The following is a 17,394-nucleotide window of genomic DNA, read 5'->3' on the forward strand; positions in this document are numbered from 1 at the left end:
AAGCACAGAACAGTCGACCCGAAATAGATTACTGTGAGCAATGCAACAAAGCCTCGTACCGAATAGTCAATCGAGCACGTGCTAGATATAAGCCTCTAAAATGATGCGATTGAGTTGAGTTGTTTTTGAGTTCAGCGTCGCGTTCAGCAGCAAGGCTATATGAGACGTGGACCTACTGAATAACGTGGAATCCAAACCACATGAAATGTTGCGATTAAGACACGATCAATGCACTCAGCACTCTCTTTCCTTTCACATCCTCTTTTGCCTCTCTGTCCTTCGGCTTGACTGTCCTGCCTTTAGTCAATTGTGCGGCCGGCCTTACTGTCCTGTAATTTGTTTTTGATTGATTTGAAATTTTAGTTTTAAAAAAAGTAAAAATTTGAAAAAAATGTGGAACGTTTTGTTTCGAGGAAAATTCCTGACCAATGTCTCTGTCCTGAATCCAAATCTGAAATCACATGTTCTTAACCCACAGAGAATTCGGGCTCAAATTATAAAAGAAAACAAAGTGCATTATATTAAAATGCTTTAAATGATTAACAAAATAAATATTCGGAAACATATGGGACCAATCTTCACAATTACCTCATCTTCAAGTGACGTTCCTTCTAAATTAATGCTTTTGAACTGAACTCGCTTGAGGACTTCTTCCAAACTTTCACATACTTGGGGTTCTAAGTTCTCTCCTCCAAGATTGAGACACTCATTGCGATCTGCTTCTAGTTCCACCGTCTGAAATAGAAAGAATCCAAAATTCGAAATTACTAAAATCCACTTTTTACCTAATTAAATCCACAATAAATATGTATTTGATAGGTTGAACAGTATACTTAATAAGGAGGAGAATATTAGTATGCATACGGCTCAATAATAAGAAAGCCACATGTCACTGTTTTTAAATCAGCCAGTTTCAAATTTCTCGCAAATATCAGGTAGTCTAAAAAGTACCGAGCCTTTTGTGCACGAGATGGGAGTTAGAATCCCACACAGGCCCGCAACCAGCCTCAGAGGTTTGGGGAAGGGGCATGAATATGTTAGGGGAGCCAAGTCATTAAAAACTCTCTACAAATTGTTTTTTGTAGCATTTTGTATTGAGATCTGGAGAGGCCACGAAAAGTTTAGTGGGGCCTGACCCCCTCTGGTTGCGGGCCTGACCCCACACATCTAGGTATATGAGTTGCAGCGGGTCAAGACGAACTTCAGCTGACAGCTGAAGATGTAAAAAGTACTGGAATTCTTAGAATCACATGGAAGGTATTGCGCCATGAAAGTGAGTGACCTTTCCGTAAAACTGTGCTACATTTTAAAATTTTATTTTGATAAAGGCAGAAATACTGCGAAGACCCGTGAAGAAATTTGTGCTGTTTATAGACAAGATATATTATCAAAAGCACCAGGCAGAAGATGGTTCAGTCGCTTTCGTCCTGGAAACTTCGATGTTCAAGATGCGCCTTGCAGTGAGCGACCAATCACGGCAAAAGTGGAATATATTCTGGCAAAAGTCGAGCAAGACCAGCATATAAGCAATCAAAACATCGCCAATGACCTAATATCCATCCCATACCAGTGTTAAACCATTTGGACAAAGACGATTACAAAAAGAAGCTCGACGTTTAGATGCCACATGATCTAACTCAAAAACCTTTACTCGGTCGAATTTCTATCTGCAAATCTCTACTGAAACGTAGCAAACTCTATCCATTTCTGAAGCGGTTGACCATGAGTGATGACATAAAGTGCGAGAAACATCGTAGTTGAAACAAAAAGCTCCAATCTGTGGCCCAGGAAGGTAGTGCTATACGTTTCGTGGGAATGGGAGGGCATCGTGCATGACAAGCTGCTGTCGCCGTGCAAGACGACAGACTCGGACCTGTATGTCGACTATTAGCGCGAATGCACCCAGTTATTGAAAAGAAACTGGAACTGGTCAGCAGAAAGGGTGTCGTATACCACGCTGATAACAGCAGAAGTACATCCCTTTCTACAGCAGAACTTACAATGGTTCATCGCACATTCGAGCATCAGGTTCATTCATTCTTCTCACATTCAACAGCACTACGACCTCTGGAACTTAGTTTAATGGCCAGTCTGGCATAATAATAAAAAAACAATTTAATAATTCTAATTTGTTTTTCATAATTTTCTTTCCATAGCACTGAACGCATTGCTCCAAAAATAATTACTTTTTTCAAACTTCGTTACACAAAGCAGAGACAAAGTTCGAGTTTGTTCTTTACAGAATATATAGCACTCTTTGATATATGACTCTGTAATATTTTCAGAATTTTCAAGATTAGTGTTTTTGAGGAGGAAAAATGTTTTTAAAAAAGCTTTGTAATTGTTATGCGAACATTGGTTTTGAACACCTGTCCAGATTTACTTGTTTATACTATATAACAATGAATATACTTCAAAAAAAAAAAAAAAAAAAAAAAAAAAAAAAAAAAAAAAAAGCTCCATTTGGGCTGAAAGATTTTGTGATATTTATGATTTTTTTTTTTTTTTTTAATATGACGTTCGACAGTGGCTGGCAAGTCCGCATGGTCACTTTTGACTTGTTCTATCTTCGTATTCTCTGTTTCACATATTCCAATTTCTGGAAAATTCTGGAATTTCAGGGACGATGATCTCTCCATTTTTATTTTTATTGGTTATCTGGAGATGGATTCAGCCAACTACTTTTATCACACATGTTTCACCGCGACAGAATATAAACATACCCATTTCAAGTAAAGTGCTCGAACTAACTAAGAAAATTATATTTCTGATAAAGACTGGTTGCTGGCAGGGGGGAAACATAATTAAATAAAGCGGTTTTAATGCATTAATGTTGCGAGAATCTTATGCAGTAATGCTTGACTCTAATTCCGACAAATAAAAATTGCATTTGTGTTTACTGACAATAAATAGAGTGATTCATGGTGGACATCTATTTGTGTAAATAAGTGTACAACTACTTCCAAAAAACTCATTTAATCAACGACAATCAGTAACCGTATTAGAAACGTTTATATAATTTTATTTTTTAATGTTAAAAGAATAAAATGATACCTGAAGTTGTTTTAGCACTCCATCAAGAGGTTTTGTATTATGCTTTTCACATGATGCCTTGTAAGTTGAAATTAAATCTTCTCTGTTTACATTTTCAGCTGAAAAGAAAGAAAAATGTAATAAATTTCTGTATCCACTAAGGAGAAAGGAAAGCTAGTATTTTATGTATAAAGAAAAAAATATTGAATGTAACCTCTTTTTTTAAATGAATTTTCAACCTAATTTTAGGTCGTTGGATACGCCCTTCAACAAGGTTAGCTTTATACAAGGGTGAGAAAATGGTGTTTAGTTCCTTGCCTTTCTGTAAACTAACCTTTGTAGTAGGCGATCGAAAATTAACCCGTTTCTCCCGGAGAAATATGCCGAGAGTGATGTGGGTTTGTGCACTTCTTGTGTTTTTGAGTTCCATACAGTCCCATAGTTAATGTGCTTCATAACTTGACAATTCCATAGTCACAGTACTGTGTTTATTGTTATCTTTTATAGTGTAAAAGTTTCTCAGACAATAAATATTCTGTTATTTTACACATGTGTCAACATTTCAACAGGACATCCATTTAAACATATCTGAAAATACTTATATTAACGGCTAGCATATTCACATGATCACGGGATATACCAACGTAACCACTTACGTCACGAGCTCAGCTTAAGCACACGGCATTTTCAATACACCTACGATTACAAGGAGCGATTGAGTGCTGTCTCCTATCCAGACTATGTCATCACTAACACAGTACTCTTGACTACTGTACTTAGAGATAGGTGGACGCCCTGTACCTAATGGAATTGCTTTATATTTCTGTAGGTAAGTTCGTACAATGGGTCTGCGAAATTGTAAGTGTGAGATGTCTATTCCGGATTTCCTCAAGAGAGGCCATGTATTTTGTAGCGACTCATAAACCATCCAAGTGAGCAGCACCAGTCACCACCATTTTGACCTGATTCCAATGCCATAATATGATATTTTCTCGTCCATTTGACCACTATCTCGCATGTGCTTGCTATATTCACCCAACTCACAAGGATGAGTTACATGTACTTTCTTCATCTCACTCTGGGACTATCGCAGGGCACTGGAAACTCCACTCCGTGACATGTAGACGCAATAGTGACGACAGAATTGTCCATCACACATATAACACAAATTTCATCAGCATTCGTGGGGACCTCAAACGTGCCGCGGGCCGGTTTTTCACGATCTTGGGATTCATAATAGAACAGTTCTTTGGAAGTCTATTTTCTCGAATGGTACCCGTACCATGGTGGCCAATATAACTGAACAAGCACTAGAACGGGGATTTCTGTGAACAAGTTATTGAAGTAAATGTGGAATGGTAGATGTTTCATGGTGGCTGGTAACTCGTCCATAGTGGCATAGGAGAAGCACATTTTCTAAACGGTTCTTCATACTCACTCGGTCCTCTAGGATTTTTTTCCTGATATATATTGAAAATGATAATATATCCAGACGAAGTGTTTAGATACCAAACTTTATATCCAAATCGGATAATTTTCCACGGATGAACTGCTTACAACTATGCGTACCAGAACACAGAACCATGCACTCATCGAAATCAATATTCTGGTCTGGCTGAAATAGGAAATGAAACGTTTCTGAAGCTACATCATGAGTGGGCGCAACTCCCACATTTTATCATTTTCACTAGGTCGAGTATTATCAGCACAGTGAACGAAATGACATATGTCCAAAACTTGATCTCTTCTTGTAGCATTTACCACAATTTCATTTCTTACATCATCTGCCCCCTCCCAATATGATCTCTTTGAAAGAATTGTGCTGTACCCAGAGAGAACAGGAACTGCGATGAAAATTCTCACTTTTTCTTTTCTAATTCCAGGTTGCAGTTTTTAAAAAGTGTATCTAAAATTTGATCAAAAACCACTTCGAATCTGTCGGAGATTTTCCACGAAATGTTGCGAAATGTCCTTCATGAAACATCTGCGGGCGCATGAACGTTATCACGTGTTCAAATATTGGCTTCTTTCCTCTTACTGATTACAAGACGATCCGCTGCCAAATCAACATCAGCAGTTTTCAATATTTAAAGACCGTTGCCAATTCACGACAGGTCCGACCACTTAAGTACGCATGGCCGCGAGACATACAGTATTAGCCAGATCTACTCTTGGTGACATCAAACTTCACTATATTGGGTATTAAGGGAAGAAAACCGTCCCAACGCTGACCAAGAACAACGCGTAAACAGAGCTTGCCATGCAATTTACAGGAAGTATATCCGAAAAGTGCTTGTCACTGATGATGAGACCTAAGATCCACGGAACCCTTTAGATACCCCGGGATGAACATTTTATCATTCCGCAGATCCAGCTCTTGTGTCATTTGACCACAAATTCAAGAAAAAAGCCAAGTTTCCAAAGCGATACCTCGTACTCATGGACGAAAATGTGAACCTCTCCAAACCCTTCATTTCGGAAGGTACCATCAATGGTCAAACCTATTTACGGAAATGGGTGATGGGTCACTTGATTCCCTTTATTAGCCAGCATCATGACATGTCCCAGAAATGTAAGGGACCCATTTATCTTTAATCATCTTTTGGGAAACATCTGCCTAGCACCGTGAGCCAAGCAGAATCATACATTTCCAATCTTAAGTTCGACGCCTGAATGGTCAACAATAACGGCCATTCGCCTTGACACCATTAGCTGACAGATACATTGTAATATCAAGGAAATAAATTTGTTTCCTACTCATTGTTTGCTGCTTACACAGAAATCCTTGTAATCGTAATGCATTTGTGTAATAAACTGTGGCAACAGTTCCCTAATCTTCCGCCCCTACTTTTACCTTCCGCTATGCATCGTCACGCTTTACAAAGTCTCACACGTGTCGCCTCTCACAGTTTATTTATGATGAGATCAGACGCTTTCTCAATAATTTGTATCTTACTGGCACTCGCAGTCATACATCAACATCTACACAATGTCCTCTTCGATCGTTCAACCGTCACTCGTCCCAGCTGCAAGGAAGTACTAAACGTCGCAAACAAGAACTTTGACGTCTATGAACAGCTCTTCCTGGGTTTTGAAATGTAATATATAGCAACGCCAGCAGCTTAGTTCTGAGCTTGGCCCTTTGCGTCGGGTCTGCGGCAGGTTGTAGTAACGACTTTGTATACTTGGATTTTGCGCAATTGACCATCTCTGTGTGACGCAGGTCCACATGGTCATTCTTACGTCTACACGTCTATGACGTCAGAGGGACAGTTAGATCAAAACCAATTGAGAAAGTATGAAAGTGGTCATTTGGCCTTTCGGATCGAAACCACTTCGAGGGAGTAGTCCTACTTCTCGTTGTTCTCCAACTTCGTCGACGTCGTTCTCCAGCACCAGCCAGAAGGAGCTTTCCAGCCGTCAGTGTTTGAAAAACACAACCCACGTGGACCCATATGGGTTTTTCGTTTTTATCTTTCTCAAAATATTTCAATGTCTTTGAGGTAAAAGTGTCAAAATGTGATTTATGTTTCAAGATTGTCACTGTTACACTATGCAACAATTTTCTATTCACTGCTGTTTTGAAAAAAAAAAAAATGATCGCCATTTTAAAATTTTATATTGGATCGCCGAGAAAATCTATACAGCAAATTTAGAAAGTATCGTGCTTCTACCTTCAAAATTTCAACTTAAATGTTTGAAAAATCACCCTTTAGCGTGAATACCCATTAATTTTGAAAAATGGTTGCCATTTTGAAGTTTTAAGATGGATCGGCGCCAAAATATACACAGTAAATTTAAAGTGTCTCATGCTTCCACTCTGAAAATTTCGCCTTAAAAGACCGAAAATTACGCTTTGTAGCGTGGATACCCACTATTTTGAAGAAAGAAAAAAAAAAGCCGCTATTTTGAAATTTTGCGTTGGATCGCCGCCAAAATATATACAGCAAATTTACACTGTCTCGTGCTTCTACTCTGAAAATTACAACTTAAAAACCGAAAATTTCACTTTGTAGCGGGAATACCCGCTATTTTTAAATTTTGAGTCGCCGCCAAAATCTATACAGGAAATGTAGAGTGTCTCGTGCTTGTACCCTGAAATTTTCAACTTAAAAGACCTCAAATTGCACCCTGTAGTGTGTGGTACAGGCAAACAAACTAACAACTGTAGATCGAGTCATCCCAGAAGCCTCACCTCAGTGATGTCCGCCAAATATGAGGACCAACTATATTAATTAAAAACAAAGATATAATTTATGTTTTATAAAATAAATGTTTCAAAATGTCTTATATGAAATATCTTCCAGCGTAAAATAAATGGTTTTATTGTTCAAGTTCACTGTGGGAATTTTCCGAGCACTTTCAGATTGATATGGAATACAGGAAATATAACATTAGAAACAGACTTGGGGTGAGGAAAGCTATGAAACTGGTTAAGGTATATAGGTTTTTAAGGTCAGGAAGTAAGCGAGATTCGGAATGGTGATTCTCTTACATCGTGCAACACTGAACTTAGTTACTGTGGAAAATCATATACTATTAGGAAGTAAGGGAGATTTTACAGAGCTGATCCTTTCATATTGTGCAACATTGAACTTTCTAGTGACATGTGAAAAGTACCTGTATACATACTCCCTCGAATCTGTATGGACTCTGTCAATATATTCGTGCTTTTTAAACCGCGTCTTATTTTTCGGACATGCTTTAGTTCTCTCTCTCTGAGCGCATCGTCTTAAGCAGTGACTTCTTTGACGACTTTTGGGATTTTATCCTATTTTCATTCAGTGTTGAAACCCTTCTATTTACTTTCATTATTTTTATTTTTATTTTAAATCGTAAACAAATTGAATAAAACTTTACAAAGTATAAATATAGATCTGTTTACGTTCGTTAAAAACATTTTCATGGTAACATTCTAAATGCGACTTCTCTATTACTCATTTCATTTTATTCTCTCCTCTTTACACTTCAATATATATAATCAAAACTGCATACTTAAATCACATTTTAATATGTAGAATGTATGTCATAGTGATACGAATAACGCTGTTGATCCGAATTTTACCTCAATCCGTTATGGAGACATGAAAAACTGGTGGGAAGTTCACAACACTGCTTTAAATTACCTCTTGCGGGTTTATGACGGGCAACATTTTGTGTCCGATTGTTTCTAAGTTCTCCCTTCCCTCCCACATCATCATTCCACCAGTTACTTTGAAATGAAATCTTTGAGTTTTACGTCCCACGTTTATGCCGGTCAGGCTAAAGGAGACGGTGATGATGAATAATGAATGAAATGGTGGAATGAAGAAAGTGGGAGAACCTCGAGGAAACCCACGCACACGGTGTTTGTACCAGTTACTTTGAAATCACTCACTTCTATTAATCACCTGTCTCCTTGTAATATAAAGAGCTTAACCGTAGGATTAAAAAAAAAAAAAAAAAAAGATTTTTTTTTATTTGCAACGCGCCATGGACACCTTCCCTGTCTCCAACAGTACATCCGTGAAGGCAGGAGCCATTTAGCGGACATTTTGAAGAAATATTCAAGTTAGTATACTCCTTTAAAAGTATGTGTGTAACCATTCATTATATGCCCCAATAGTTGTTACACGTCATCCCTTCCCGTCTCACTCCTAGGAATGATGAAGTTGTCTTACTCTCACTAGAGATCGAACTTGGATATAAACGGTATCTGGAGTGTCACTATTCATCTCAGCGGCCCCGAAAACATACATTCGACAGTGATATCGATCATTTTCGGTTACTTTTACATATAATTCTTCCCCCTCCTAGGAATGACAATGGAGACTGAACTTAAATGTTATCGGCAGTGTCACTATTCATATCAGCGACCACAAAAACTATGGATTTAACAGTAATACTGGTAGTTTTTTATATTGTCACTGTCACATCGAAACTAATATTGTCATCTGAGCTTGGACAAAAAAAAAAAAAAAAAAAAAAAAGTAGTGTCATGTGTACACCACGTGTAGAAGTTTGTGGAGAATATTGAAAGTAGTTGAATAGTATGCGACCAAATTTATTTATAATGACCCCTTCTAGGAGGTAGAATACATCTTTGGATCAACTAGATGAATCATCTCCATCGACGAATTCGATTCATAACTTGTGACCTTCTACATCCAGGCTAAAATTAAAGGTAATCCATAAAGTTGTTCTTAACTAGGTAATGTGAGATAGTTCGCTATGTAGAAAGCAGTGCCAGAACGTTATGAAGTAAGAACATATCCAAGTGTAAGTCCAAGCACACAGCATTAAGTACTACACGAAGGAAAGGAAGCAGGAACAATAGGCACAAAATCAGTGAAGTATTGGGGAAAGTACCGGGTTGGCTGCAGTTGCTACAGTAACTTGATAGATGATGATGATTTTGAGTTTAACGTCCCGTTCAGCAGCGAGGCTATATGAGACGTGGACCTACTGCTTAACGTGGAATCCGAACCACATGAGCTCCCTCCGGGAATCGAACCCGGGTCTCCCACGCCAAAGGCGCGTACGCTAACCGCCTAGCCACGAAGGAGCTCAAGTAACTTGATAGACATACTAATAGGAGGAGAATGGTCATTCCGAACAAATACGGTTCTTGGTTATACGTTTGAGTAATCGGTAGGAGTTTGGCAGTGGCAGCCGAAGTGTAAACATTATGTTAGTGTGGTTTTGCGTGGAGGAAGAGATTTAAGTGGGATATTTTACTCTTTTCACTATATATGCATCTCCTTTTCTCACAAATTCACATACATACATTCATATTCTTTATACTTCATTTTTTATTTAAAATTTCCCATTTTTACCCAACTTTTCTGCTCCGATCATCTGGGTAGCCGGTCCTCTCACTGCTCGAGCTCCTTTCACGATCTTAACATTTCCATTATTTCGACAATTTACACAATTCTGGATTATGACATTTTTCTTTCCCGATTATGATTTAAATTGTACATAACATTCTTTCATTTCATATACATCCTTTATCATTAATATATGCTAATACTTCAGGCAACTCGACATTTTGATCGTGCCACTTTATAAAATGCAAATGGCGGTGGACTCCCATCTTTCATTCAACAAGATAATTCATTAATTTACACATAATTCAATTAATATTCATTGTCCCATTATATGTGGACTATTACTCACATATTATCTGTCGCCATACCAGTTACTGTTCAATGTATTTTTTAAAATAAATAATTCTAATCTAAATATTCTTAGCACAAAGGAACTAGATGTCCGGTGCACCTATTAATAACACTGTTAATGGTGATGAAAACAAGACAAAGAGTAACCGGTATTCGTAACTTCGAAGTTATTTAACTATAAATTAAGAAGTAGAACAATGAAGAACCTTGTATTGTCAAAATTAGAAATTAGTATGATTACATGAATCTTAAATATGTGAATTGGTTTATAAATTGTGAATACTTTGTTGATCTTTTACATCCCACTGTTCAGTTTTTGGATTATTTCTTTTCAATACTAGCTCCCGCAGTTAAAGTAGTTATCTTGAAAACTGTTACTTCTTATCATTTACAGATGATTAACGCAGTCTGAAACTGAAGGAAATTTTTGGTTTTATAACCCTTTTTAACTGTACTTTTTTAAAAAGTATATACATATATATATATAATTTGCAGCTTACATATATATGATTATAGAGCAGTCTTGTTCAATTGATTATGTTTTTCTCGTCTTTAATTTCTATTGCAAGTAGCTGGGTCTCGTTGCTTAGAATGTTTCATTCTTGAAACATTAGCCTGTAATGATATCTATGCTAAGACATGGTTTGTCATAGTTTTCCATATTCTCTCGTTTTTTAAGACTACTTATTGAACTCTGCAACGTACCTTGACCTTTACAATTTATTATCTGTAATTTATCCCAGAAGTACGCAATATATACATATGTCAAAGGGAATTATATTTCCATACTTCTTTTTTATTTTGAAATTTAAAAAAAAAAAATGTATATATATTTTCAGAATGTCGTTTACGGACTTTATTACATGAAAAACATTTATTTTAAATGCACATATTACGTTAACTGTTCAGATTAAAAAATAATTATACGCACTTTCTGTTATTTAGTGAAAAAGTCCTGAGTTAAAAATAATACTCTTTATCATAGTTAAGTCTTGCAATAAGAACCGCAAGAGAACGGAAATAGGAAAATAACTAACATGCTTTCTTCGCAGCAAGTGAACACAGCATTCAAGGAAAGGAAGAAGTTGTCACTTAGTTCTTTGTGTGGTGAAATGTGAAACTCTCTCCTACAATGCCATCTTCTTGGCAGGCGTTACACATATACACCGTTTATATATATATATATATATATATATATATATATATATATATATATATATATATATATATATATATATATATAGCACACAACTCATACTTTTCTTTTGGCTGCATTCACACTATGTGTGTCTTCGGTCATCTCTCGAGAGCAGGGAAGTTGATGTGGACAGTTTGAGAGCTTTTCCTTCCTGAGCAACTCAGAAACAAATGGGCAAGTCAAGCAGTTAAAAAGAAATATTTCCAGCCCTACAGAAGCTGACTACGTTTCCTTATTTTATTTGTTTATTTATTTTTATAGCTGGCAGCTAGTTTCGAAGAAAAACAAAATGTATGATTCAGCAACGAACAAGGCTTTGTGTGTTGGAAAGTACCCTCTGACTCATTCTACTTTCCGCTCCTCCTTCCTCATTTCACTAACACACAAAGATCGTTGTTACAACTTCGAGATAAATCCAAGAGGTCTATTTCGATATACTTTGCACCTTGCATTAAATAAATAAATAAAAATTAAGACACTACAGAAATCGGTTCAAGCTGTTTTTCTAACGCTAGGAACGTTTTGTCAAAATCTGTATGGAAGTAAGGACTATTATCATAAACAATGAAGGCATTGTACTTACTAACCCCGACTGCGCCAGGGCAACATACTACGACTGAAAGACGTGGATCTTATTAAGCGAAAATGCGTAATTTGGCGTTTGATGTATAAAAAATATCTGCCGCTCAATCCGTTTTTGCTCAATGCCGGTGTTTAAAGGTCAATAAACTTGGCATTCTGATACTTTTATTTATGATATTCTCACTTGAATGACACGCTAAACATATGAATTTGGGTTTTCCAACTTTTCGGAAAGCATTTAACTCTTATTTAGTTTCAGAGTGTCTTTCAGTAAAAAATACTTTATGATAGCTTATGCTATCTTCAAGTGATTTGTACATTCCGTAATTTGTCCAGGCATTAGTTGCAACTAACTATCTGAATTCAAAACTACAGCACCTATTTCTCTTACATTACTAAGATGATTGCAGAATTTGCTTGCGAATATCTTAAACGTCGCAATGGTGGCAAATGGTTGCTTCGTTGGGAATTATAACAACAACAAAATAAGATGAAACATCTTGATTTTCTCAGTGCGGTTACACTATATCTGATTTATCAGAAGCTCCGCGATTTATCAATATCAGAATCAAGAGTATATCTCCGAAAAGAGCTAGGACTGTCTGATGACCAATTTCTAGTATCAGAAAACAAAAGACAACACACTTTTAGCAAGCTGAATATGCTACATTTTGCAGAGTGTGGAAACAGATCATATAAAGTCTGCTCCCCTTTGTATAATGGGAAAAACAGTGAAAAACGTAGTGTTGTGTGAAAAAAGGGAGAGAGAGAGAGAAAAAAACTGTCCTAATATTTCAGTTCAGTACATTTTTTCTAAATAAATAAAGGTAATGAAAGATATAAACCGATATTACGCAAACTGGAAAATGCATTAGAATTTAAATATGCTTATCTACTGATAGATGCTATGGATGCATCTTAGATTAATAAAATAACTAAGCTTACCAATGCAACCGTGGTCCTCTAATTGAATTTATGTTAATATTTCGATTCACTTGGTACCCATGTTCGCAACCATTTATTACCTTTTAGCAGACTGGAAATTCCTATAATACCATTGTTGTCTGTTTATATGAGTCTTGTAAAGAAAATGAAACCCGAATTCACGGACTTACTAAATTTCTTGAACACATATTACACTTCGTTTACAATTATAATCTGTCCACCTAACATACGAATAAGAACTACTTTTTCTAGTAATGGCTTTTGCATCAAATGTTACCTCTCGATGTTAATTTTTACTTGTCACTTTGCACATTGATATCCATGTATACTTATTGCAATAAATGAAATCTAGTATATTCACAACTGTGTACATATTCCTTATTTTGTATTTGATTAAAAATTAACAAGAAATAACATTTGATACAAAAACAGTTCCTAGAAACAGTATTTCTTATTCGTGTGTTAGTGGGCGGATAATAATTGTAAACGAAGTATTAAAAGTGTAGTAAGTGTTAAAAAATCTAGTAAGTCCGGGAATTCAAAGTTCATTTTCTTTACAAGACTTTAACATAAACACACAACGATATATTATAGGAGTTCTAGCCTGAAAAAAGGAGATAAAGCTGGCGCTAAAGAATGAAAAATAAAGAAAAGTCAGGACAGTGACCATACAAATTGTTTGTTTAACCCTGAAGTACTAACCACGAGTAAATGTTATTCATTAGCTCGTCTTTTGTTTCTTTTTCTCCTCTTGTACTCCATGATTTTATAGCTATACTTCTCGAAGTGCTTTCTTTGCTTATCATTAAGTAGTTTGCTATCAATGAAAAATAGTTTTTGTTGAAAAATATTCTGATATGTTGAAAAATAGCTGAAATTTTCTGAAAGTGAGTGACTTACAATTACTCATGGTTAGTATTTTGGAGGTTAAAAGTATGTTTAAATTTTATTGATGTATAGTGCCACTCGTAGTAACTCTACTAGATAAAATTGATGCATCTGATCCAGATTATCGTCTAGGCTGAGAAGCTGGAGCATCAAGTGGCATGCAGCCTACAATCGGAAAACTTAGTTCCCTCTCCCCAAAGTGTGTGTGCGTATTTTCTACGGTACTTCTGTTTTAATTTTTTGCCTCTCCCATTGGAAAAATCCTACGGGCGCCTCTGTTCCAATCGGTAATTGGTTTATTATTGTTTCTCACACCGAAGAGTTACTGAATGAATACATACATAATGTAACACTTATGAGCACTATTTATGCCATAATACTTACAAGCAGTAGCGTCTTCTCTGGGTGTGCAAGTCGTGTGTTAACGCCCAACGAAAAATGAAGAAAACAGTATTTTAATTTCATTAAACGGATCGTCAGAACTTGGGACTTTTATTTTCAACGACAGAATCAACTGTTGAAGTGCAAAAGAACAGAGAAGTGCTATGCGGTCTCCGTCATGTTTTGAGGAGGCAACTCTGCGAGGTAGTCGTTGGCAACGCTTTGGCTGAATTTTCGCTGCTTTAGAAGACTCCTATTATGCATGCGCTTCGTGTTCCTCACCTCGTGCTTGTGTGATCCAAGGCGTTGGTTAGGAAATCAACGTCTTGAGTTTTCTGCTTCTCTCAAGCGTTGCCAAGTCTGTAGATTTATTTATGGATGTACAGATATTTTATAGCAATACGGAAAACTTTGGGGGGGGGGGGGGTTGATCTACGCACTTTTTTTATTGCTAGACATATCATTCAATTCAAAAGTTAATGGTGCAATCGACTTCTTCCTAAAAATACGTGTAAGGAGTACGATGAAAAGAAACTTTTTTTCTCGATCCAAGTTGTGTTGGAAGTGCCAGTTGATTTAAAAAAAAAAAAAAATCCTGAACGTTAAGCTACAGAACGGTTTTCCATTCTGCCTTTTTATTTCCCTAATTTTCATTTACTTTGTCGTTAGTGGGTCATCCTCAAGACTTACGGTTTCGGGCCCCTATTACTGTTTCTAAAGCAGTAATCCAGAGGTTTCTACGCAAAGAAAGACGACTTGAGCTGAAATTCACATAATTGTAAGTAAATAATTGTTTGTTTTTGATTTTCAGTTTCATATTTTGAGGGTGTATTTACTTATACTGTAATTATTATAATTAAATGTATTCCTTACGTAATAACATCCTCCTTGATTGCTCTTTGTAATTTCCAGACTAAATTGTTATTTATAACTTGGCGTAACTAGGACATTATGCGATGACGATCATGGTTCCTTACTTTCGAAAATTGAGAGAATTTCCAGGTACAGACTATATTCAGGAAATCGATGGTGCAAAGTACTGTTTATTAAATACTCGTAAGCTGACACAAACTAAATACAACTTTCTTACAAGGCTGTCTATAATCTTTATTATAAATTAACTAGAAATGTTACAGTTTCGGAAGTATATCGCTTCCATCTCCAGACTACTACTCCAACTGAAATCATAAATAATATTACAACATTTGTTATCTCTACCAATCAGGAATCACTTTTCATTAAAATTCAATATATATGTCCATTGTTGTGACAATTTTAAATTCTTAACAGACATAATACATTGTTAACAAACCTTTATATTTCTTTTAACATATATTAACTAAAATAAATACTAATTAACTACCTAAATATTGAAATTTTCTACCTGAATATTGAATACTAATTAACTATCTGAATATTGAAAAAACACATAAATAAATTTAACCCTATATTGTCCTTATATTCTACCTTTCTTCTTTCTTCTCTTTTCAAAATGACTTCAATATTTAGGTAGTTAATTAGTATTTATTTTATGTAATATATGTTAAAAGAAATATAAAGATTTGTTAACAATGTATTATGTCTGTTAAGAATTTAAAATTGTCACAACAATGGACATATATATTGAATTTTAATGAAAAGTGATTCCTGATTGGTAGAGATAACAAATGATGTAATATTATTTATGATTTCAGTTGGAGTAGTAGTCTAAAGGAGGAAGTGATATACTTCCGAAACTGTAACATTTCTAGTTAATTTATAATAAAGATTATAGACAGCCTTGTAAGAAAGTTGTATTTAGTTTGTGTTTAAGATGCACACAAGGCCTTTTTATCATAATATCGTATGCTGAATGCGAATGCCACTAAAATAGTTATGCGTAAATTGAGGTAAATTTATCACAATATTTTTGATCAGTGAAAAAATGTGGGTGGGCCCATCTTTGCTCCTGGGAAGAGGGTTCCCCCCTCTAGTATCATCGATGGTTGTGAGGGTTAATATATATTTCCTTTCTTGCCAATGCCCTAACACATCCACGTCAGGAGACGCTACTGAAAGTATTTAATGTGGGGATCAGTTTTAGTTATCGTTAGTACTAAACATCTACAAATTAAGCTTAGTATTCCAGGGTTAAAAGACTTACGATTATTTATTTATTTATTTTTTAAATGTATTATTAATGGTTACTGGAACATGGTAGTTAGGGAAAAAGAGTTTATGGAAATGTGGACGATACAGAGGCTCACAATAGTTACTTGAATACTGAATATAAATAGAAGGGTTGTAACGAAAAGATGTACTAGGTGAGTACTAAATAGGTGTTGTAACTTAGAAACAGTATTGTCAGAATGGTAGTGTTGTCTGTGATTGGTTTATAACTAATATAGTTAGGTAACTTATGGACATCAAACGAACAGCAATCTTTACGTAGTCTTGAAATTAAATAGAAGTGTTTGAATAACATCACGGCAATGATAACTAAGCGTTTCTGAAACGATAATATATTTTCTTAACACGCTGAATCGATTCCAGAAAACCATTTATCTTTGTAACTTAATGTTTTTGTTCTACAGCTATCAACGTTGAAACCGGAAACGGTTTGATTTCTTCCGGTTTCAAAAGAGTTAACGGAGAAGATGAAATCCATTCCTGGAACACCGAATCGATTGCAAAATAAATAAAAATAAAACTTCTCCGTATCTCTTACCGTTTATGCTCTGGTATCTGTCGACAGATATTACCGCTCTGAAACATTTGAGCATAGCACAGTTTGGAAGTTAAAACTGAGACAGAAAAATGGAAAGGAAATCAAAATAAGCGAGTTGAGTTGAGTTGATTTTGAGTTTAACGTCCCGTTCAGCAGCAAGGCTATATGAGACGTGGACCTACTGATTAACGTGAAATCCGGACCACATGAGCTCCCGCCGGGAATCGAATCCGGGACTCAAAATACGCGAGTTGAGACAGTTGGGGTAAAATTATAAGGAATAACAAAGATAATACTTTACGTATTACTACCATTATTTCCGTTATGTCTGCCAATCCAAGGAAGACTAAATAACTTAATTTTCCTTCTCTCTCCTTATTTTCTTTTGTAAGTTTATAACTTTTATTTCATTAATAGTGGTAATTAATGATAGTAATCGCAAAATGATAGTAATCACAATCTGCAGGCAATTAACGATAATATTTTCATCTTTCTTCTTA

General features: G+C 35.8%; 1 protein-coding gene across 1 annotated transcript in view; it reads right to left on the reverse strand.

The window, feature by feature from the left end:
- Window positions 1-17,394, reverse strand: part of LOC145685947 (uncharacterized) — a 74,297-nt gene that overhangs the window by 43,021 nt on the left and 13,882 nt on the right. The window contains exons 2-3 of the mRNA XM_081758728.1: window positions 3,055-3,152; window positions 589-735 (exon numbers count right to left, since the gene is read on the reverse strand). Coding sequence (XP_081614854.1) covers window positions 589-735; window positions 3,055-3,152 — 245 coding nt within the window. The remainder of the gene's footprint in view (window positions 1-588; window positions 736-3,054; window positions 3,153-17,394) is intronic.

The sequence above is a fragment of the Thermobia domestica genome, chromosome 5 (genome assembly GCF_964235325.1).
Source record: "Thermobia domestica chromosome 5, izTheDome1.hap1.1, whole genome shotgun sequence".
Lineage (NCBI taxonomy): Eukaryota > Metazoa > Arthropoda > Insecta > Zygentoma > Lepismatidae > Thermobia > Thermobia domestica.